Genomic DNA, 24,103 nt, shown 5'->3' with positions numbered 1-24,103 from the left:
GTATAACACAATGAGTTTAACTGAAAAGAGTCGTCGAGTATGAATCAGTCCTTCATCCGTCAGTTACGTTAATCGAAGGCAGCAGTTAACAAAAAACGATGCCTTGATACAGTTCTGTAACTTCTTTGTAATGAAAATTTGTTTATCTGTGCAACTTGAAATGACGAGCGATAATTGGACGATTTTGTGGCAGTGAAAAGAGCTAAAACGCGGAAGTTGGTAAGCCCTTGTTTGCCACGTCCCCATGCATTGTTATGTTTTTTTTATTGTCACCGCGAGAAAAAGTCGTAGTGAAGCTTCTGTTATTCTTTTCTTAAAGTGTTTTATCGGTGAAAGTCGCGTTTAACTGCTAATAGCGGCATGATTAAAATCGTGCCATGACACGAAGAAGGACAAGAGAGGCCCGAGATCTTCCATCGAGCAGAAAAGCAACGCTTAATCAATAAGGATAATTCATCGTTATAACTGTCTGACGGCATGCGATGTTCGTCTTGAAAAAAATTAATTCTAGGGTTTTACGTGCCAAAATTCCAATCTGATTATCATCCACACCGTAGTGAGAGTCCGAATCAATTACGACCTCCGGTCAAAGTTAACCCGAGGAAAATTCAGCTGCCTGTTATGTGAGGACGTAATTTTTAGAAAAACTTAAGAGCATTACATGTTTAAGCGATGTGTGGATGAGCATGTGTGAGGAAGCGCACAACGCTGTCGCCATCTGTAGTACGAATACTGTCGTCCTTAAAAATAGAAGCTTCGCTTTTACTCCATAATTAGCGTTAGGCACATAACGTCTTAGTTAATTGCCACATACAGAAATTCTTGATTGTGAAGCGTTCTGGCGTACGAGCTTAGGCCAGCTATGTGGATGGAGCCGGCTCGTCTCATTTACAAGAAAGACAAAGCGCAATCTGGCCCGTATTGACCAAATCTTGTCTGACTTGCTTAGCGTTCACAAAAAGTTTTTAGACCAGATTGTTCGTAAGAGAAAATTGCAGCCAATCCTTATGCTGGACATATTATTAGCAAAGACGGCTGGCCAACAGCAACGAAAACTGGCTGGAAAAAGCAACGAAACTGGCCAACGAAAAGTATTCTCAATTCGGCCGCATTCCCGTTGTTTACGTTGTTTTCTTGTGAGAACTAAGCGTATTTTTCCAACTCCATCCCACCCTTGGCCAATCTCCAACAGAGGGTATGCGCCATGTGTAAATGGAAGCCAAGAAGCCCGTTTTGGTGCTGACGATGATGCTGACCTCAAGTAAGCGCGCATACCCGCTGAGGAGAATTGGTCGAAAATGTAGCGGCATATTGCATCGTCCGCCGCACACTCGCTTTATTTTTATCTTATTTTTTAGCTTTTGTATCTTGCATACTGTTTTGCGAAATGAGCTATTTCACGGATTGGGGAGCGCCGATAGAAATGTTGAATAATAAGCGGCGAAGTAAATTTTGCGTTAAACTTCTTCTCTTTTCATCTTTGATGAAAACGCGGGAGATTCAAACGCGGCTGTAAACAGCGCGCTCGAGTAAGCACGGACTGCCGACCGTTGCCACCGACGACGCCCAGGAGCGCGCAGCTGCGGCTGGTTTCGGCGATTCCGGGCACCGCCGGCGTTCTGTGCGCGGCTTTCCTGAAGGTGGACTATAGTTGCACGAGAAAATCTCCGCAGCTATTTCAGCGCGCAGGTATGTGTTGTCCTCGATGATCGTGACTTCGCCTACTGCATACGTTTATGAGTCTTCTTTTCAACAAGTTTGAATATCTTGTCCGATTTAACCGATTCCGTGGACTAATGCATATTTAGCACGTCGACGAGCAGTGAGCGACTTAACGCTCGAGTAATAGTAAAAGTGAAATTTTCCTCCCGAAATTACAGCTATTCAGTTCTTCTGCTGCGCATTTTTTGCACACAGGACTCTTGTCCACGCGTTAACCTTATAATCTTTCAAGTCCCGCCACGGTGGTCTCACTAATAGCTGTCACTGTTTGCGCTCGTGTCTATTCTTCTCCTTGGTTTGTGTGTTTCCCGCGCAATGCAAATTGTACGAATACCAACAGCTATCAACTATGGTCCAGCTTTGAGTTATTATGTCACACCTATATACAGTCTGTAATTACGACAGGCCGTATAAAGTGTGAGATACATTTTGACAATCCGAAGTTGTTTTAATTCCAATAGCAGGTTCGGAACGGCCGACCAACTCCGCGTGCGAGCACCTATATTTATGACGTAAGGCGCCAGAACTTGGAATATACGAATGGAACAAGAGCGAATATAGGTTAAGAGGCGCGTATACCCAGCCTCCTTCGCGTTCCGACAGCCTTTTCTTTTTTTTCAAACCGTTTACTGTCGGCACGGCCACGATGTCCTCTTCTTTCTCGTGTTTGGTGCTATGCATGGTGCTATGTTTGGCGTGTACAGCAAGAATAACCATCACTGATGAGCGTCCGACACGCCGGTGTCGTGTTATTGCACACACACAAAAAAAAAACGTGTATCGGAAGTGGACGTCGTCCCTGAAACGCACTCGAATGCCAACGTTTCGTAATTATGAGCAAATGCGTCGTCCACAACTTCGCGAACGACGACTTTTGTGGCCCACCAGACGAACTGGGAGAGGCAAATCTCATGGGCGAAGAAATTACACCATGCCGAGTTCCGGTCGACTTCGGCAAAGCAGTCCGGGCTGCTCCATAGGATTGATATTGGCTCGAGATTTGCTCGCGATCTGCCCAGTGAAAAACGTGGCGCCCGTGCTCCGTATACCTACCGTTCAAACGGCTTGCGCAAAAAAAAAGAATAAAAAACTGAAAATGTTGCGCCGGAAGTGCTTCAAATCTGCCACGGGAATTCACCATAACCCAACAGGAATGCTGCTTTTGCGGGAAGGAAGCGAATTCACGAATTTTTATTCGCGACCTTGTACTCTCATACACCGTGGTAGGTGTAGGTCTAGTGACGAGTCATGCTCTTTATTTATTTATTAACATAGCTCACAGGCTCCAACTGGAGCATTGCGTGAAGGGGGTAAGAAAAACAACACATAGCGAAAACAGGAGAACGTAACTAACAAGAAAGCGAACAATTGAAAAAAAAAAGACGCCGTTTGACAGCGAGCCAACCAGGAACAACGCCCACTACTCTTGGTGATCAGAAACGCGCATGGCTCATTGAAACTCTTGGGAAAGAACTGCAAACGTATGTATACATATTTATTTATTTATTTATTTATTTATTTATTTATTTATTTATTTATTTATTTATTTATTTATTCATTCATTCATTCATTCATTTAACAATACTGTCAACCCTCTTGCGAGAGTCCTTACAGAGAGGGTTATGAATAAATATAAAAGAAAAAAAACATGTGGAATAATCACAAACACAGAATACATCGGACTCAAGCGGTGCACTCGCACAGATAGTCATCCAGAGTTTGTTTGAACTCGGACGGATCAGTATGTCCCACAACACACATCGGTAACTTGTTCCACATTTCAATTACGTTGGGGAAGAAGGAGTAATTGAGCGTATCAGTGTGAGCGGTATAAGCTAGGATAGATCGATTATGGTTAGTTCTGGAGCTCCGTTTGCCAGGTGCCAGTATGCATGTTTCCTTCCTAATAGTTATTTGGCCTTGGAGTATTTGGAATAATGTTTTCAATCGATTTTTCTCTCTACGCGTTTCTAGCAGGTCCAGTTTAGAAAAACGGAGCATTTCTGTGACTGAATCAGTCCTTCGATATCGGGAGCATATAAAGAGCACCGCGTACCTCTGAATAAAATTGGTGAGGGCTCCATACCTATGACGCGTACTCAAGAAGTGGCCTTACAAAAGTTTTGCAAACGGTTAGTCTGACATCGCATGTAGCACCCTCCATTTTGTTTTCGCAGGAAAACTAACCTCCCGTATGCCTTTGGACAAATATTATCTATATGTCTGCTCCACGATAAGTCTTCTGTTAAAAAGGTGAGGCGTGCAGACAGGACACAAGAGAAGTGGACAACACGAGCAGAAGAGAAGTGTACGTGTCGTCCACTTCTTTTCTGTTCGTGTTGTCCACTTTTCTCTTGTGTCCTGTCTTAACGCCTCACCTTGTTTGCATAATTACATCCTTACCAACTAGCTCAGCTTTCTGTCGTTCGAAAATGGATGTAAGAAATATAGGCCGGTAATTATTCACTATTGTTCGAGTGCCGCCTTTAAACACCGGAATAACTATTGCACTGCGCCAATCTTGGGGTACAGAATGAGTTTGCAATGATTTTTGAAATATAAGTGTCAAGTAACGCGACGCCCATTTAGCATATCTTTGAAGAAACTGGGTCGGTGTATCATCTGGCCCGTACGCTCTTTTTGCATCTAAATGCAATAGCTGCTGAAATACGCCCTCCTGTGTAATCATGATGTCATTCATTTGGCTAGGCACTGTGCTTTTCGTACTAACATCGACGTCATCATCGGTCGCGGTGAATACGGACTGAAAGAAGTGATTAAAGTGTCTACAATATCTTTTTTTATTTATCAGAACCTGATCTTCTTTTCTGATTTCGTGTACTTCTTCCTTCCTATCACTGACCGCCAGAACCTTTGCGGTGATGTTCTGAGGAAGCGGCTAAGCGTGTAATTGAAGATTTTTTTTTTTTTAAATCCTGCATGGCTTGCTTCAACTCAGCTCGAAGTCGCGAAACCTGAGTAGATTTGCTTTTACGTAGCCTTTTTATTTTTATTTTCATATGAATTATGTTCCCGGTTATCCAGGGGCTTCGGTGCTTTGTCTTCTTTACGCGTTTAGGGATATAGCTGTCCTCGCAGTGTTGTACAATTACCTTAAAGTTCTGCCACAACTCTTCTAGCAGGCAAGAAACAAGGATGACGACAGCTAAGTCACATGGAACAAATGAAACAACATGTGCGCATGACTACGCTACGGAATCATTTTTTAAATGTTTCTCTAAAATATTCCAGGTTATTAGTTTCAACAATGTGGCTTTGAAGTTAGTTCCAAGCTGCTATTGCCCAAAGTAATGCAGATTTATTAAATGCGTTTTTGCAGCCGAACACACGTGTGAAACTATGTGTGTTATACAAGAGGCGAGATGCGCGATATGGTCGGGAAAGTGATGATGTAGTTGCGTGTTGACTTTGAGCGATTTTGTACAGCAAGCAAAGCAGAACTACATTTCTTCGTGATTGAAGAGATTGGAGTGAAAGTGATTTTTTTATCGCAGTAACACTGGAATGCCTAGTGTAATTCGAGCGAATTGATCAAATATTCCTGATGTGGCGACCAGATGGCGCATGGGAATTCGAGCTGTGGACGAATGAAGTTGTGTACGCTATTTCACGAGTGGCTGAAGGGATTTCACATAAGTTTCGTTTTAGGTAACCAAGTGTGCTAGATGCTTTTGCTATAGCATGTTTTATACGCGCCCTCCACGACAAGTTTGTTGTAGTATGGACACCGAGATATTTGTAGAAGGGGGTGACTGTGAGAGCACTGTTAGTAAGCGAATAAACAGAGTTTGTTTGCTTTCGGATGATGGTCATTAATTTGCATTTTTCTGTATTAAGTGATATTTGCCATAGCGTACACCAGTTTCTAATTTCATCTAGATCTTTTCGAAGAGCGAGGAGCTTTTCATAGCGTTGGGTGTCTTAATTTTGCGGTAAATTAGGCAATCGTCGGCAAATAATCTGATTGTTGATGTAATGTTGGACGGCAAATCATTGATGTAGATGAGAAACAATAGCGGACCCAGCACGCTACCTTAAGGTACACCAGATGTCACACCCACCAAGGAAGATGAGTGCTTGTCAGCAAACGTAAGTTGTTTGCGGGATGCGAGAAAGTTCCTTATCCACGATATTTTAAGGCTGTGTAAATGTAATGATGATAGTTTGGCTATCAATCTAGAGTGGGAATCGCAATCAAAGGCTTTGGCAAAGTCAATAAAGATGCTATCATTCTGGAATCCATTGTCTAGCTATGTGAATATCTCATTAGTGAATTCGATGAGTTCAGTCTCACAAGAAATTTAAGTCCTTTTCTAAAACCGTGTTGCTTTGGATAGAAAAAAATTGTTAGCTTCTAAGTGCTGCACAATATTAGATGATATGATATGCTCTAGTGGTTTACATGTAATGCTTGTTAATGATAAGGGTCGGTAATTACTTGCGCTTATCGCCAGACTTAAAGATCGGAATGATTTTCCCGAATTTACAGTCACATGGTAGTTCCCCTGTTGATACGGACTGCCCAATAATGCGTAAAAGGATGGGAGCTGCATATGTGACTACATGCTTTAAAATTTTATTATTACTACCATCAACGCCGGCTGAGGTAGAGACCTTTAGCTTCTTAATTAGAGATGAGATGTCGGAGGCATCAATCTTTATTGGCGTCGTATACTTCTAGTTAACGCCTGCAATTGCGGGAATGGTGGAGTAATCCTCGTGTGTGAAGATCCAGGTAAAAAAAATTATTTAAAGCAATTAAGGATTCTTTTGAAATGTTATGCTCTTGAACATTGGTCAAACCAGAGTCCTTCAAGCTATATATGTTGTTTCTGCGAACACTTTCAATTTTCTTTTTAAATTGCCTGTGGCAGATAACACAATTCTAGCCCATGAGCTGGTCTACTTGAAGAGGCGGACATTGCTTGCGCAAAAAAATTGAAATACATACTCGACTAATTAGCAACAATCCACTAATTTAGTTTTTAACTAATTACCTTATGGCACGTATCGTAATTTACGAATTCTAGTGGCTGAGACTGCAAGGTATATCCACTTGAAAAGAATTGCGCGGATGACACCATTTACGAGATATGCACCGTCAAACTTGCGGTAATAATGTATTGTCGTTCTATTTACTTTCCCAACATAACGCCGTTTTATGCATTGGAGCACAAAAGTAACAGGAACGCCAATGTATTTCTCCGCAAAGTTCGGGAAATAATATGTCGGAACTAGTGTTACCCTGAGAATTCGTTTCAAGTGGATCCGCCTCATATGGCTTTAAGGAGCGCGTAACACCTTCCAAGCTGCGACGTGTGACTTGTCCTGAATACAAAATTGACAGTCACTTAAGTGTCCTTGCATGATTTGAATGCGAAAGTATTTTGACTTCTCTAATTAATTGGTTACGTCCGTGATACTTGACGTCATACATTGGCAGGTGCCCTTCACAACTCCACCTTAATTCACATTAATCCACCTTGCTCTAATTTGTACCAACCTTATTCCACCTTAACCAACCGTGCTCGAATTTCTATCAACCCTAATCCACCTTAATACATCTTGCTCTAATTTGCACCACCCTTAATCCACTTTAATAAATCTTTATCCACTTTAATTGACCTTAGTTCACCTTACTCCACCTTAAGTCGCCTTACTCTAACTTAAGTCACCTTACTCTAACGTCGCAGCTGGATGGCTGAGATGTGGCGTGTGCGATGACGCAAGCCTTATGCACACCTCTAGTCAGCCAGAACCGTGGAGTAGCTGTGGCGTCGGGGAAGCGTTCTCGTCTCGCACCGAGGAGGCCAGAGATCGGTTCCCAAATGTACCAAATTTTCTTTTCAAAGCCATTAATTTACTTTGTTCACAGGAACCTCTCTCAGAAGTTCGACGTCATTCCGAGCATTTTTTGACGCGTTTTTACTCTTTGCGCCGTCGGTCATTTTTGGTGCCATCGCTTCACCACGCCGGGTTTTCTCCCTTATGGGACACATAATGCTTTCGCATTAAAAAAATGTCTGACGGTGATACCGACATGATCTCCTTATGATCAACGCTTACACACGTGAGCTCGTCGATTGCGCTCACGGCCATGAGCAACAGCGTCGACTGTGGGGCCTCATGTTAGTTTTGAACCCACCAAGACGGTGGTCCGCAAACAATAAACAGTGGACACTTGCAAAAGTAAACCGACGTCCACCGCACCAGGCTCCAGGAAAGATAAGGGCCCAGAGCCAACGAATCCCATCTTCGTTGTACGATATCCCACCACGCGAACTGTGCTGGTGTCACGTGCGACTGGAGCCATTTGGCGGATGTGTACACTGCCACGCTTTTCACTCCCTTTTTCTTTTTTTTACAATGGCCTTTTCGCGACGGCTCGTTTTTGTTTGGCGTGCCGTACTGTCTTCAGGTTACGCCGGATACGAAGGCAATGGCTAGACAAGCCTTGGGCCAGCAAGCCTCGTGCTGCAGGCGTACACCCCCGTATCAGAAACTCGGTACAGTTTGCCGAAACAGCGTTAAAGCAAATACCACGAAGGAAAGACGATAGCACGGCCAGCGCTGCTTCTTAGTTAACGCATTAGCAACAATGCAGCTCAAAAGTCAACAAGTCTTCATCGAACGCACACGAGTTGTCACCTGACATTGCAGAGGAGCGGTTTTGACGCGCCATCGCACTATAAGAATAGACATGTCATTTATTTTCTCGCTCTAGAGCTTTGCAACTCCTTGGGGCGAAATGCGAAAAGAAAAACCGTGTACTTAGATTTAGGTTCACGTTCAAGAACCCCAGGTGGTCCAAATTTCTGGAGTCACCCTCTACGGCGTGCTGCATAATCAGATCGTCGTTTTTCCACGTAAAATCCCATAATTTAATTTTTTTCTAATTTAGCTTTGCAACTCATGTAGTCCTGTCGGAGCCTCAAGGTCGGCCCGACGACATTCCTTGTCACGTGCACTGCGGACTGTGTACTTTTCGAAAAGGCTGTACCTTGTATTGAATTACCGCAAATTATGTAAAGTGCCCGTTTCACACGTCGTTTCCTGACTAGTTCATTTCGATCGAGTTGATGTTTTACTCGTCGGGGACAGAGGCAATGACAGCCCTTATGCTCGTCGTGGCAAACATGCAAAACCCAAGTTGTTCAACGCACTGTCGAGCCATATCTGAGACTGGACGTGGCCCACTTCCGCACCATACCCGGCTAGTCGTCTGTGCGGCGCAGAAAATGCAATTTCGTGCGACTCTATTTGTTGCTTGGGGCCTAAAAGTTGAAAGGATATTGTTGCAAACTCCGTGACAAATTGTGCGTACTAGCACAAAGCAAATCACGCCATTGGAGAGAAAATTACGGTCTACAGAAAATTACAAATCAAAGATACCACCATGACGACGTGTGCGGTTACGAACCGACGCGCCGCTCTAAGAGAGGATGCGCAGACTGGTGAGCTGGCTCGAATACTAATCGCCCGACTGATACCGACCGCCTTATCTTTCTTGTAGTAAAGTCTGGTCATCTGCCGTGTTTGGAGGATGCTTGAGATAAGTTTTTGTTGTTGAAAATGTCTGTAGTAAAGATCGCGGAAACAAAGCTTTTCAGGAAACAAAATAGTCGCATTTTCTAACCCAGACACATTGTTAAAGCCGGTGTGAAGAAACTCCAGCTGATACAGTGTCGATCAAGTACTCGAGGACCCCATTTGCCGACCCAGAAAGGCAGGAACAAAGCGAAATGCTAATAAGTGTGACCCCTGGACCAGGAGTTTCTAAGCCTTTTATGGGGTATGGCTATAAGCCTGAAAAGGTACGCATGTTCATTAGTACCTGAGCGTTCGAAAAGACAGGTCGCGTGAGTAATGAGTGCTACAATGGAATAACCATCTTTTGTATCTCAAGGTCCGCGTTGTGTCCGCACACCTTGCAATACAATGCCTCAGAACCTGCCCATTTGGTAGGCGTACCGGGTGGACAGATGAAATTAGTCCTGGGTTATGTCAGGCAATTAGTTACGCTTATACTAATTAATAATTTCATACTATATCTACAACCAGCGACCACTCAAGCGTGCTCGCATTTACGCGGCGTACAAATTGCACATGCTAACTCCTGTTTTGATGGCGGAAGTTGTGTTTTCATAGAACACGCACGTGCCTTAAAGTACCTGACATATCAAGCACATAAAGAGTATTGTATGCTGCCTGTCAAGAGCGACCTGCTAACTTTAACCATCGGTTACAACACAAACAAGTTGCCGTTCGTCGGGGCTAGTTGTACCGCTACGACACTGCCGCTATACCTACAGCGCCTCAGTGGCTGCGGCATGCTCCTGCAGTCTATGGAGATCGAGCTCGCGGTGCATTGAACCCAGTCCGCCGCAGCTACATTCTGAAAGAAGGGCGGAATACGAAAACGCTTTTGAATTTCAATTTCGGTACACTATGCAAACATTCATATGGCCAGACCCGATCCTGAGACCACCACAACGGCGTCTCGCATAGCCCGCAAATCACCTTTAGAAAGTTGAATTACATAAGTTATAACAATCTGCTATGAAGTTTCAATAATACGGCGCGTTATTGAGTAGAGGTGTATAGAAATTCCTTCGAGGGCTGCTGGGAACCAATTAAAATCACTTCGCAAGCAGTTAACTTGAATCACTCTGCGGCATATCGTTACGCGATCAGTTGTGCAAATGTCTCAGCACCTCTTCCATCGGACGCAATTTCGTCAGCCTGCCATATCTTCAGCCCTCAGACGGAAGGCCGTGAGCTGTCTGCAGTGAGGAGGCAGGGTGGCATCGAGCAATGAGGTCAGACATCGAGTTACGACCCGGTTTCGTCACATTCAGTCTTCCGACAAGTTTGCTCGAATTGTGTTCTTATTGTTCCTCTCGAAGTAGTCGCTCCTTGAATGCTAGCAACTTGGCACAAAAGCGTGGCCCCGCTTTTGGATGTTCGCGACCTGCAGTCATATCAACATTGATACGCGACGCTTGTTTCCTCGTTAGCGATGCCAGAGCCGCGGCACGTCACCGGCTGGCGCTCGAAGCGCAGATTGTTCTCGCAAGGGTTGCCGGCGCGGTCCGGTGCCGCGTGAAGATTTCGCGGCTATCTCCTTCGGCGCTGCGAAGAGGGAGGGCGCCCTTTAAGGCAACCTCCCTTGCCGTCCTTACGGGGTCTAGTTGGAACTGGCGTGCTATCACCGGCTCGCTCTGGTGCGCCCTGCACCATGCGCTCGCCGCGCCCCGGCCGCCGCCGCCGCGTATATAGCCCGGCGGCCGGCGCCACGAGGCAGACGCACGCTGGGAGACCGACACTCGCGCACGCATGCTCCCACTTTGCAACCACCGCCGGTGACGAAGGGCCCCGCCGCCACCTCCGAGGTCAGTGGCTACTCTCTCGTTGTGCATTTAACAGGGAAAATGGATTTGTTCGAAATAAGTTCGTAACTTGTGCCGAAGAAATACGGAGAGGCAGAGTGCTAGCCGTCTTTCTCTCCGTCTTTTGTGTTCGTCCCGTGGCGCGTCGGCCATAAGCTGTGAACTGCTGGAACTTGTGTCGTCGCGTGCTAAAATTATGATCGCCAGTTCGTACCGAGCGCATGCGTTCTGACACAGGATATTCTTACGGTATGCAGCGGATCAATGCTGCTGGGCTTGCGCCTTTCACAGCGACTAGCTTTCATATCGCTACCGTAGAGAATATTATTACACGTATATTTGTTCTCTCTCAGTAGCACTTCCGCGGCTTGACAGAGTGATCATGCACACTCGTATATTGACAACTTGTTGCGCTGCTCTTTGTTAGCACACAACGACTCGCGATTTACGTGGTCATGTTTGGCCACAGCGAGTACATGCAACCCGATCTGGTGTTGTATTGATTTTGCTTAACGAGCACAGGTTAATAATCGCACGGTTCTATTTTGCTTATGCGACCTTGTCTGTAACACTGAACTCTCTCGTAAGAAGCCCGCCGCGGTGGCTTTGCGGCTATGGTGTTGTGCTGCTAAGCTCGAGGTCGCGGGATCGAATCCCGCCCGCGGCGGCCGCATTTCGGTGGGGGCGAAATACAGGAGCACCCGTGTGCTGTGCACTATGGGCACGTTGAAGATCCCCCTGATGGTCTAAATTAATCCGGAGTCCCCCACTACGGGCATGCCTCACAACAATTCAAGCTGGGCAGTTTTGCTGGATCAGGTGAATTGGCTGATGCAACATAAGGTGACCGCGTTTCACCTTCTGTGCGAAGTGCTCGCGAATGCCCTCGTTGTGTTGGCATCTATTGTTTATGTGGTCTTTGTTCATGTCGACACAAAGTACCCAGTGCGAAATCATTCACAAGTGCGTGGGCGTTAGGCTGCTGAGCACGAGGTCGCGGGATCGAATCCCGGCCACGGCGGCCGCATTTCGATGGGGGCGAAATGCGAAAACACCCGTGTACTTAGATTTAGGTGCACGTTAAAGAACCCCAGGTGGTCAAAATTTCCGGAGTCCTCCACTACGGCGTGCCTCATAATCAGAAAGTGGTTTTGGCACGTAAAACCTCATAAAAAAAAAAGTGCGTGGGCAACAAGCATATTTTTTCCCCTTGCGAATTCCTAATATTTCAAAGCGATCAAATTAGATAATTATTACGACCAACCGTTTATCTGCGCAAACCGATACGGAGACATTCCTTGAACTCATGACAAATGTTGGTTCGCTGTCGACTCGTGTATCGAAAATCTTTGCTAGACCATCGAAAGGTACATACGCCCGAATTTTCGCTTCATGTATACTTGCGGCTATTGCCGCTTATTGTGTTTTTTTTTCTATTTTTCTTTCGTTTTGTAACTGCGTTCTCCATGGTGCATATCACAAAAGGCCCAGACAACACATTTTTACGACGTAACCATTCAGTTGTCCTATAAGGATGAGTGACGAGCATTTTATAGACGATATTTGGTGTCCGTTCTACAAAAAGTATAACCGAACCATTTGTTCTCTATGAGGTATACGGCCTCGCAATGTGTTTTGGAGCGCCGCGCTGACGCTGGCAGCACGTCCTTACCTCTTACCTCTGTTACCGTGATCGTCTACGTATAAGAAAGCGCAATTAATTAAATTAGGTAAAAAATGAACCACGGCTTCGATTTATATGGCTACCGCTAGTGCATTATAAGAGCGCATCCGCGCTGCCCTAACGGTCACTACTTCGGTTAACTGCAGTCTAATGCTTCGACTTCTTTTGGCGTTACGCTGTTAAGCACGAGGTTGCGGGATCGAATCCCGCCAGCGGCGGCCGCATTTCGATGGAGGCGAAATGCGAAAACGCTCGTGTACCATGCATATAGGATGCACGTTGAAGAAGCCCGGGTGGTCAAAATTAAACCGGAGTTCCCCGCTACGGCGTCCCTTATTGATTATAAGGGACTGATTATCCCTTATTGATTACTTTGGTTTTGACACGAGAAAAGCCCCTGAAATTATTAATTTTTCGACTTTTAAGGCTTCCAAAGATGAACACTCCCATTTGTAGCATGATGTTCTGAAAAATTGGATAAAGCGGTTGGGTAACATATCTTTGCCATAACCCGCTTTTGCACCGATGCAAAGTGAGCTGGTGCATTCAACACATAAATACCACGAAGTTTCGCGGGCTGTTTGATGGAAAGCGCGTGGTTAATATACAGAACGTGCACAACATTCTGAACATACAAGAATAGCAAAACAGGACAAGACCTGCCTGAACCCCACTCTCGTATCTAATTTGCTTCTCTTGCGCGCATCCTCCCTCTTCCGCTGCGCTTTTTGTTGCCTTCAATGTATCTGCTGAGGAATCCTTAAATATTATTCTCAAGCGGAACTAGCGGCTTGTATCTTTTGATGAAATTGTGAATATAGAAAAAGAAAAGCTGCTGCTATCATGAGCTGTTCCTGAAAACTTGGTACTTGGTCATGATAACAATCGTTCGGCGATTCGCTAACAGGTGCCTCGAAGACCATCACGGTCATGTGATCCCCCCTCTGTCGCTGTGCTTGTTTTTCTTGCCTTTGCCTTCAAACCCTGCGTGACGAGGCAAACAGTATAGAGCGACGCATTTGCTATAAGTACGACCCCCCGGAAGCCGCGCCCGTACACACACAGGCCTCTCTGGCTGCTGCGGCGGCCAGCATGAAGAGGGGCTGCGCCTTTTTCGCGAGGCAGCCGACTGCAACTGAGTCTGGTCGTTTCGTTGCCTCCTTCCAGATGCCGTTCCTCATGGCGAGCGAGAAAAGCGAGGCCGCCGTGCCCACCTGGACCGTCCTGGGCGCCGGCTTCCTGACCACCCTGGCTGTGATGGGCACCTATCTGACGGTGGCGGTGCACCCCGCCTTCCTGCCGTTGCTCATCTTGCCGCTGTTCGGCCTCTGCCACGTGCTCGTCTACCCGAAGCGGGCCAAGAGCGGCTTCATCGGGCCACCAGTCATCCGCTACGCCATGCCCCAGGAGTTCCGCTGCACCGTGCTGGTGTCCAAACCGCAGCCCGACTACAAGAGCATCCCGGTGGAGAAGAGCGTGCGGCCGCAGCCCGCCGCTGTCCACGTGCGACCGACGACCAACTGCGCGGCCTACTGCGCGCCCATTGTGCCGTCCTTCCAGGCGCCGCCACCAGTCATCGCCGTCATGTAGTGCGCCAGGTGACACGCTGGCCCGTGAATTTGGCTGCTCTTTAGGTGCGCTGTTCCCGCGAACTGAACTACTCGCCAGTAGAATGACGCAATCTCGTAGTGGTGCAGCCGAACCTCCAGCGCCAAGGGGGCGCGCCTCGGTGCTTGCGTGGTGCGTGGCGGCCGAGTCTGTCGCCCCAGGTGAACTCCAGTTGCCGTACCCTGCGTGGCGCCGACACGCACGTACTCCTGCCCATGTTTCTCGGGAGGCACACCGTTTGCTATGCTGTGATCCATGCCATACCATCGTTCTGTATAAAGTCGACACCCTGTAAATACCTATTTATGATGTAAATAAAGCCACTCCGAGACATCCTGTACCGATAGCTACGTTGTCGTGAATTTCTCTCCGTGAGCACACACCTCAGTTTCATTTCTGCCTAATATCCTGCAGTCAGAAGCGTTCTGGTACTTACTGCCCTCGAGGTCATCCGGTCAAGGGTTGGTACCGGTAATTTTGCGCAAGCTTTCCCCATTGACAGCTCTCGCTACAACCATTGCCGAAGGCGCTTTCCGTTCATTGGCTTTACAAAACTTGGCTCCGTAAGGTTAAAGAACACAGTGCAAGCACCCTTTCTTGACCTCCCTTTCCCTCCAAAATGAAAGCGCGCTGACGTGTGCCCTGGTGCAGCGATAACTTTAAAAGCATGAGCGCCGGCGCGGTTATCTACTGAGCACGCCGTGCTAACTGGTCAACGTATACGTTCACCGAACATATGCGAGGTGATGGACGAGTACATATCTATGCGTGTCGGCATTCATCACACAGGGCAAGCATGGGGGCCCAGGCTGCCGGAAGATGTTTCACAGCCAAGCTGTTAAGGGCTACTTTCCCACTATCGTATCCGCGTGTAGAATAAAATCCCGAAGACAGTTCAATGCCGGGCCGACCCGCGGCGGAGGTGAAGGTACTCCCCATACGTGGGCCATTGAGTGGCCCACAGAGCTTCGCTGGTCATCCTTTTACGCAGAGTGAAAGGCATTGCGTTCTTGTTTTGTTTTGTTCTGATGTTAGTTTCGTTCCACTGAAAAACGTTGCGTTCCGGTTCTGCCACGGAGCGGGGAAAAAAAATAAACCATACCTGTTCATAATGGTCTTGCTTGGCATGAAATTCTCGAAGCAAAGTAAGGACGAAAACATAGTATTTATTTTTCTCATTAGGTGAATTATGAATCCTGAGATGATGCTCAGCGCCACGAGTCAAGACACTGCATGATCCCAGAAGCAGCACATGATCGACTGTACTCGCCGAAATGCGACGCCGCTGTTCCGATAAAACGAACTTAAGCGAACATAAACGTACGATAAAAATTCTATTACAAAACGTACCAGTAGAAAACGAAACGATACGCTCTTCAGCGCGCAAGCCCTGGGTTTTGCTACGATGCCAATCTGCTATATATGCACCGAGCGGCAGGCTTAGATTAGTGGAGCGCTTGACCGGTTATCGCTCGCACGGTCCCTGCCAGAGATACGTGCTTATGCAGACCCCTGAGATACATGCCAATTTTGAGGTTGCCTGACGTCGGTTGTTTCGGATTGAATCGAAAACCAATCACAAATATTTCTATTTCACTCCGAAACAAAATAATAGACAGTTTTAGCAGAGCGTTTGCTTGCGCTCCGCTCCGCACACGTTTCACGCGCACCGGTGGCTGCATAGAATGCATTGATTTCGCTTATCTAACAAGCGCGTCTCCCAGAGACGCCACTGACGTGCTCTCAGCTTGGCGGTAAAACGATTACGAAAGCATCTACATGCCCCCCTGACGCACCGCTAAATCAGGTTCCTAGCGGAACGTGGTCAGCGTCCCACGTTCCGCTGCCGCTATGTGTGCTGTGCGCACGCGCGTCAATAGAGTGTTTTAGCAGAACGTTTTTGACGGTCCGGTCCGCTCTCGCGTACCCGCTCACAGTTAGCGGAGCGGCGACGAAGAATCAGTTTTAGCGGAGCGCCCGGCTGCGTCCGAAAGGCATGTGCTTGCCTGACGCGCCACCTTGCCGCAGAAGGTAAAACCGCTATGAACATAATATTCAAGTTGTAAGAATCGCCGCAATAAAATAATATATTTGGAATTGCTCAAGTGTCTGAAGGCATTTCACGCAATACATTGCATTTTCATTTATATATATATATATATATATATATATATATATATATATATATATATATATATATATATATATATATATATATATATATATATATATATATATATATATATATATACAATCCTTACATTAACAGCCGTTGTGCTGTGTTGTAGCCAAGACAAGGTTTTTTGCTCTTTCATTACACCTAAAACGTGGTCCGCATAAACAAACGTGCACACATGGCATGGTTTTGAAACGGGTTCATGGCCACAACCTCCCGAATAGAAGAAGATCTTCGTGTCTCCTAAAGTGTACTCTAGGTTTGCGCTTTACAAATCCCGATTCAAACGACCTCGTGGACGGGCCAGCAGCACTGGGGGCAGCCATTTTGCTTCGCTAGACCCGCTTGACGCGCTCGCCGCGCTCCGCTGAGAAAGCTTTCTAGCGGAGAGGGGGCTCCCGTCCGCTCGCCCGCTCACTGCTGAACGGGTCGCGCATGCGCACTTGCGCTTCCGCTAGCCCGCTGAGCGGAGCGGACCGTCAAAAACGCTCTGCTAAAACAGCCTAGTGTTCCCGGTAGCGTTTTGCTGAGCGGCTGCGTGCCAATTGTTGTGATAGGCCGGTCTGAGCGGAGCGGACCGTAAACGCTCTGCTAAAACTCTCTATTAAACAGCGTTTTGGGTAAGTTTCCGTTCCGGTAAGAAATATCGTTATTTTTCGTTTTCGTTCCGTTCCGACACACTGAGCGTGGCAATATCAGTTAAACCGAAACGCTGAAACATTTCAGTAGGTGCGAAATGCAAAAGCGCTTGTGTCACGTGCCTTGAGCACACATAAAGAGCGAACCCTCCAGTTTTCAAAATTAATCTAGAGGTCATAATCTATATGCAGAAACGGCAATCTGCGGAATTTATTATTCCATTTCAAGAACCTTTCATGATATAAGACAGTTAACTATTCAACCTTGAGTCTCGGAGCTTCAAAGCAGTTAGATACATCTGATAGTTGACCAACGATATTCAACCACTGTTGGCCAAGTCTCCAGCTTGAAGATCCGTTAAAGATCCCCTGGTGGTCAAAATTAATCCGAGGTCCCCCACTAAGACGTGCATCATAATCAAATGGTGGTTTTTCAACGTAAAACCCCAGAATTCAATTCAATTCAGAGAATATTGCGCGGGACTTCAAAAATGTACACGCAAGCGCAGGCCATTCTGCGCTGTCGGTACGTAATACATACACCTATTGACTTCTCGTTCGTGACCGTGTAAAACGTTTCAGCTGGATCGCTTCAAAGCTACGACGCGGCCATGGCCGGTACTAATACATACCAAAGGAATATGCGATACTCGGCGGAATTTCCCTGGGCACAATTTTTTTAAGCAATCGTTGCGCAGGCTAGTTATGCCTACCTGCTAGTTATTCCTTGAAGTTTTGAATCTATCAGCCCCATCTTTATGTAACAACACAGCAGAATCCACCACCGGCACCGCAGTTGGAATGTTGCGCTCACAGTTTGCACTCGTACAGGTTAGTTACCTTGAAGCTTCATGTTACCGTAGCAACAATCCTTGTCTCATTGCGGTGTAGTGGCCCCCTGATATGTCCAACGGTATCAAGCGGTTTGCGCGTACAGCAGTGCATATTTGGCGCCTGTTATTGCTAGGCGGAGACACTGAAGCGAATCCGGGTCCAATGACGAAAGCGCAAGAAGAAAAACTTGACATGGTATTCACTGCCGTACAACGCTTGGAAGTGAGTAATTCTAACTTGTTGGAATCAGTGAACAAAGTGTTACACATACACATTGGACTAAAAAATGATCGTTAATTACTAACTAAACGCGTACACGACGTTGAAGGTAAACTTGAGTCACTTTCCTCAGAGAGGCCAATCTCAAGCCAAGACGTTAACCTAGCAAAAATGCAAAATCAAATCCAAGATTTAGAATCAAAATTGGCATCAGGCGTGTCGCCTCAGTCTTGCAGCAGCAGCGAGCATGATATATCGATGATGCGCGACAAAATAGACGATTTGGAAAACCGCTCGAGGAGCTCTAATCTTCTCTTTTATGGCATACAAGACACGGGCGATTCGGAAGACTGGGAAACGACAGAGCAAATAGTAACTAAATTCTGCAAAGACCAACTAGGAGTATCAACAGCTTCAATCGCACGTGCGCATCGCCTTGGGCGATCTTCAAATGAACGCACCCGACCAATTATTGTGAAGTTTTTCAATGAAAAATAAATCGAAACAGTGCTTAGTAATGGCCACAAGCTGAAAGATATACTAACTTTGGCATTTCTCGTGATTACTCCGAGGCGGTTCGCGATAAAAGACGTAAACTATGACAGTTCTCAAAAACCATAAAGAAAGAAAAAGATCGTGTAGGCCTTGTCTTTAACAAACTAAAAATTAACAAGGAAGTGTACGTATGGGACACTCAAGCAAACTGTGCGAAGCTCGTTTCCCCGGTTGTGTCTCCAGTTTGACATGGCGCCAACCTTTCAACTTCACCTAAGCTTCCACAAACACCACAAACATTAACAAGAAGTACGATTAGTACTAAGGAAGGTTGCTGCTTTCTATACACTAAGATTAGAAGCGTTATTTCTAAAAATGTCACACTATCTTCACTAATCGACTCAATATCGGCAACAGTAATAGCATTACATTACGAAGGAACAGCGCCAACGAAGACTATCACAAGTGGGGAGAACGACACAGGACAAGCGCCAACTTCATGTATCTTTATTCACCGAAAATTCAGCAAATATAAGGAAAATCACAGACATGCGCACAATGACCATAATGCATCATCTGCCAAACCGTTCAAGATAGGACATTTCGCTTTTGAAGAGGGTCACGGAAGTATCACTAACACAGTTTTTTCCTCTTTTCTTTATATGGAAGGCTTCCAAAACCTCACGTGCCTTTGTTTCCCTGCTTCTGCCAAGAATCTTTATCTCTCTGAACCGTGGTTCACACTTCTTGCAGTACTCGCATTGTTTTCGTGGCGAATGTTCTGCGGCTCGGTCACACGCAGTGCAAGTTGCGCAATGTTGCGAAAGATGCGAACCTCCTTCTTTCAGCGACCGCACATGTTCAGCTGCACGATCATTCACGCATCTGCCCGTTCGGCCCACATGGGTTTTCCCGCAGGTCAAAGGTATTTCATAAACCACACCGGTGCAGCACTTTACAAACTGCTTTCCATGTTTTTTGGTGCAGTTGCTCCTGGTACCCTGGCTCGCGACGCGGGCGCAGAGCTGAGCTTGTTTTCGAGGAGCCGAAAACACGACTGGGACGCCGTGTCTGTTTGCCACCTTTTTCATATTGTGGGCTATCCTATGTACATACGGAACCACTTCCGGCTTCGCAGCTAGTTTTTCTTCCGCGCACGGTTTCTTAACCATGGCACCTTTGATTTTTTGCAATATCGCCTCAGCTACTGCTGTGATAACCGTGCTTGGGAACCGTGCCGAAACCAACCTATCAACTTGCTTGTCAAAGCTCGCCCGCATTGCATGGTCACACGATTTCACAAGAGCAGACTCAAGACAAAGTTTTGCAATGGAACGTTTTACGGTTTTTGAATGCGCCGACGCATAAGGAAGAAGCTCCTTTTGTGCTCGATCTTGCAAAAAATCAAAGGTGCCATGGTTAAGAAACCGTGCGCGCAAGAAAAACTAGCTGCGAAGCCGGAAGTGGTTCCGTATGTACGTAGGATAGCCCACAATATGAAAAAGGTGGCAAACTGACACGGCGTCCCAGTCGTGTTTTCGGCTCCTCGAAAACAAGCTCAGCTCTGCGCCGCGTCGCGAGCCAGGGTACCAGGAGCAACTGCACCAAAAAACATGGAAAGCAGTTTGTAAAGTGCTGCACCGGTGTGGTTTATGAAATACCTTTGACCTGCTGGAAAACCCATGTGGGCCGAACGGGCAGATGCGTGAATGATCGTGCAGCTGAACATGTGCGGTCGCTGAAAGAAGGAGGTTCGCATCTTTCGCAACATTGCGCAACTTGCACTGCGTGTGACCGAGCCGCAGAACATTCGCCACGAAAACAATGCGTGTACTGCAAGAAGTGTGAACCACGGTTCAGAGAGATAAAGATTCTTGGCAGAAGCAGGGAAACAAAGGCACGTGAGGTTTTGGAAGCCTTCCATATAAAGAAAAGAGGAAAAAACTGTGTTAGTGATACTTCCGTGACCCTCTTCAAAAGCGAAATGTCCTATCTCGAAAGGTTTGGCAGATGATGCATAATGGTCATTGTGCGCATGTCTGTGATTTTCCTTATATTTGCTGAATTTTCGGTGAATAAAGATAGATGAAGTTGGCGCTTGTCCTGTGTCGTTCTCCCCACTTGTGATCGTCTTCGTTGGCGCTGTTCCTTCGTAATTCAAGTATGCACCATCTAGCCCAAATGAATGTTGTCCTGAATAGCATTAACTGAAACTTGGTTGAGCGATGCTACTCCTAATGAAAACATATTCGTTTGTGAAACTGATTTTAATATCTTTCGTTGCGATAGGAAAAATCTCCGAGGTGGTGGTGTCCTCCTTGCAATAAACAGACAGTATATTGTAGTGCCCGCGGTTATTAGCACTTTCCTTGAATGCGTAGTAACTTGTTTTAAATTCAGATCAAGTAACCTAATTGTTGGTGTCTTTTATCGCCCACCGGACCTCACTCATGGGTTCAAAGCAGAATTTCATCGCATTTTTATCGAACTTACTCATCGGTTTCCACATTCTAATGTAATCATTTTTGGTGATTTTAATTTCCCAGACATAGCATGGTCCACACAATCAACCTATAGCACACAGTCAGCGTCCCATGAGTTCCTCCAGTGTTGTCTCGATTTCAGCCTAACCCAGTTAATTCTAAGCCCGACACGATGTTCGGCGCACTCTTCTAATACTCTTGATTTGATCCTAACGAACAATCCAGATATATGTTCTGAAATAGCTCATATTAGTCGTCTATCCGATAATGATGTTTTAACTGGTCGCTTCGTTCCTTAACCTATCAAAAGGCAAATTATCAGCAAGCAGATTAGGTGTTACAAAAGAGCTAACTTTGATCGTATTAACAATGAACTATCGCTTTTTTCTGTCGACTTTCTGAGATATTACTTGTCGCGGACAGTAGAGGAAAACTGGTTACTACTTAAAAATGCACTCGCTAATCTCATAGATAAATACATGCCGATCATTTCCATAAAATCCGATAACACTGCTCGTTGGTTTTCGCTGAACCTCCGTCGCCTAAATAACAAGGAAAAAAGATTATTCAGGCAAGCTGACAGAAATAGATCATCTGAATCCTGGCGTCGGTACAAAGCATGTGACAAAGATTACCAAAGTTGACTCAAAGCCACGCGCAGACAATTCTATAAACGGGACCTGTCATCGATGTTAACAAATAACCCTCGGCGCTTTTGGCGTGTCATTAATCCCAAGCATAATCCTGACATCGTCTTTACTGATCATGACGGCGCAGCGATAACTGACACTGATTGTTCCCAACGATTGAACGAAACATTTTCATTGGTATTCACGAGCGAATGTTTAGAACCGTTAGCCACCATGACTCGCAGTGATTCGTTTATGCCGGAAATAATAATTACCGATTTTGGAATTTATTCTCTCCTTACTAATCTTAAGATTTCATCTTGCGCTGATAATACTGGCTTAAACAAAACAATTCTAAAAAAATATAACCCCAAGCATCTTCTCAATACTGTCCACCTTATTTTCACAATCACTATCAACAGGCGTTATCCCTCACAATTGGAAGATGGCTAAGGTAGTGCCGTTCTTCAAGTCTGGGGATCGTTCTTCACCACTTAACTATCGACCAATTTCTTTAACAAGTAACATTTGTAAATTAGTCGAACATATTATACACTCCCAGGTCACTAACTACCTTGAAGAACGTAACCTCATATTTAAGCAACAGCACGGTTTTCGCAGAGGCTATTCATGTGACACACAGCTCGCTGGCTTTATTCACGACATACATTCAAAAATAGACACCGGAATTCAAGTAGATGCCGTATTTCTAGATTATTCAAAAGCATTCGACCGTGTCCCTCATCGTCGACTTATTCACAAACTTACACAGCTGAACATTGACTCTACTGTTGTCACATGGATAAAAGACTTTCTTTCTAACAGGATGCAATTTACATCGGTTAACAACCACAACTCATTTCTAGTCCCCGTAACATCTGGTGTACCACGGGGAAGTGTGCTTGGGCCCCTACTTTTTCTAATTTATATTAATGACCTACCAGACTGCATCAAATCCAATATCAGACTATTTGCTGATGATTGTGTCATATATCGTAATATTCACTCTGTCACTCATTGGCGATTGTCACTCATGACAATCTTCAATCTGAGCTAAACGGAATAAACGTATGCTGTTCAACTTGGCTAATGTCTCTAAATCTTGCTAAAACTAAATTCATGTCTTTTACTAATCAGGCACCCCGAACATCAACATCTTACATCTTAAACGACAGCCTTGTTGAACAAGTTTCCAGCTACAAATATCTTGGCGTACACCTAACCCCTAACTTGACGTGGAATAATCACATTAACCATATCCTCGCTACTGCAAACCGTTCGCTTGGTTTCCTTAAACATAACCTCAAACATGCTCCCGTACACTTACGCAAATTGGCATACACAACACTAATACGCCCTAAAATAGAGTACGCGTCAGCCATATGGTATCACCATCCTACATACCTAATACCTGACTTAGAAGCCCTGCAGAACCGTGCTGTACGCTTCATCTTTTCAGATTATTCACGAGAAACCAGTGTAACAGCATTAAAAAATCGCGCCGAGCTTGAATCCTTGTCCCTTCGCCGTAATATATCTCATTTAACACTATTCCATAAGCTTTACTATCACGTATCTCTTTATAACGCCTTCACGTGTGAATCCTCAGCCATTTTTCCGCGTCGGGATCAGTCTTGCAAAGTCAAATGCATCCTGTGTCATTCCCTGGCATTTGGTCAGTCATTTATACCTCGCACCGCAAAAGAGTGGAATAATATACGGGTTTTACGTGCCAAAACCACTTTCTGATTATGAGGCACGCCGTAGCGGGGGACTCCGCAAATTTCGACCACCTGGGGTTCTTTAACGTGCACCTAAATCTAAGTACACGGGTGTTTTCGCATTTCGCCCCCATCGAAATGCGGCCGCCGTGGCCGGGATTCGATCCCGCGACCTCGTGCTTAGCAGCCTAACACCATAGCCACTGAGCAACCGCGGCGGGTGAGTGGAACAATCTGCCATCACGCATTGTCACGGAAACAAATGCCTCGAAATTTACAGACGCTCTACGCAGTACCATGCATACCTAATATATCACGTTTCACTCTCTGATTTGTAAATTGATTTTTTTTATGCGCCGATAACTAAAGCCTTCACGACGTTGTCATAGTTTGTACAAATTATTTAGAGTTGCTGCACTCATTACTATATTATTTTTTTTGTTTTTTGTTTTGTGTTTATACGTTGATGCACTGTAATTAATTT

The 24,103-nt window shown here is 45.7% G+C and overlaps 2 protein-coding genes across 6 annotated transcripts in view; one reads left to right on the top strand and one right to left on the bottom strand.

Moving 5' to 3' along the window:
- Nucleotides 1-24,103, bottom strand: part of LOC135901585 (uncharacterized) — a 99,511-nt gene that overhangs the window by 23,723 nt on the left and 51,685 nt on the right. The window contains exon 1 of one of the 5 annotated variants that reach the window (XM_065431409.1): nt 14,861-15,501. The exons of the other annotated variants lie outside the window; for them this stretch is intronic. The gene's annotated coding sequence lies outside the window, so the exon portion shown is untranslated. Of the gene's footprint in view, nt 1-14,860; nt 15,502-24,103 lie in introns of those variants that run through there. 5 annotated transcript variants of the gene reach the window in all.
- Nucleotides 10,976-14,770, top strand: LOC135901586 (uncharacterized). The gene is made up of 2 exons (XM_065431410.1): nt 10,976-11,135; nt 13,984-14,770. The coding sequence occupies exon 2, from the start codon at nt 13,984-13,986 to the stop codon at nt 14,404-14,406; it is 423 nt and encodes a 140-aa protein (XP_065287482.1). The 5' UTR covers nt 10,976-11,135; the 3' UTR covers nt 14,407-14,770.

This window comes from Dermacentor albipictus, chromosome 1 (genome assembly GCF_038994185.2).
Source record: "Dermacentor albipictus isolate Rhodes 1998 colony chromosome 1, USDA_Dalb.pri_finalv2, whole genome shotgun sequence".
In the NCBI taxonomy this organism is placed as follows: domain Eukaryota; kingdom Metazoa; phylum Arthropoda; class Arachnida; order Ixodida; family Ixodidae; genus Dermacentor; species Dermacentor albipictus.
Note: the sequence above shows the minus strand (reverse complement) of the source record. Positions and strands in the feature narration are given on the sequence as shown.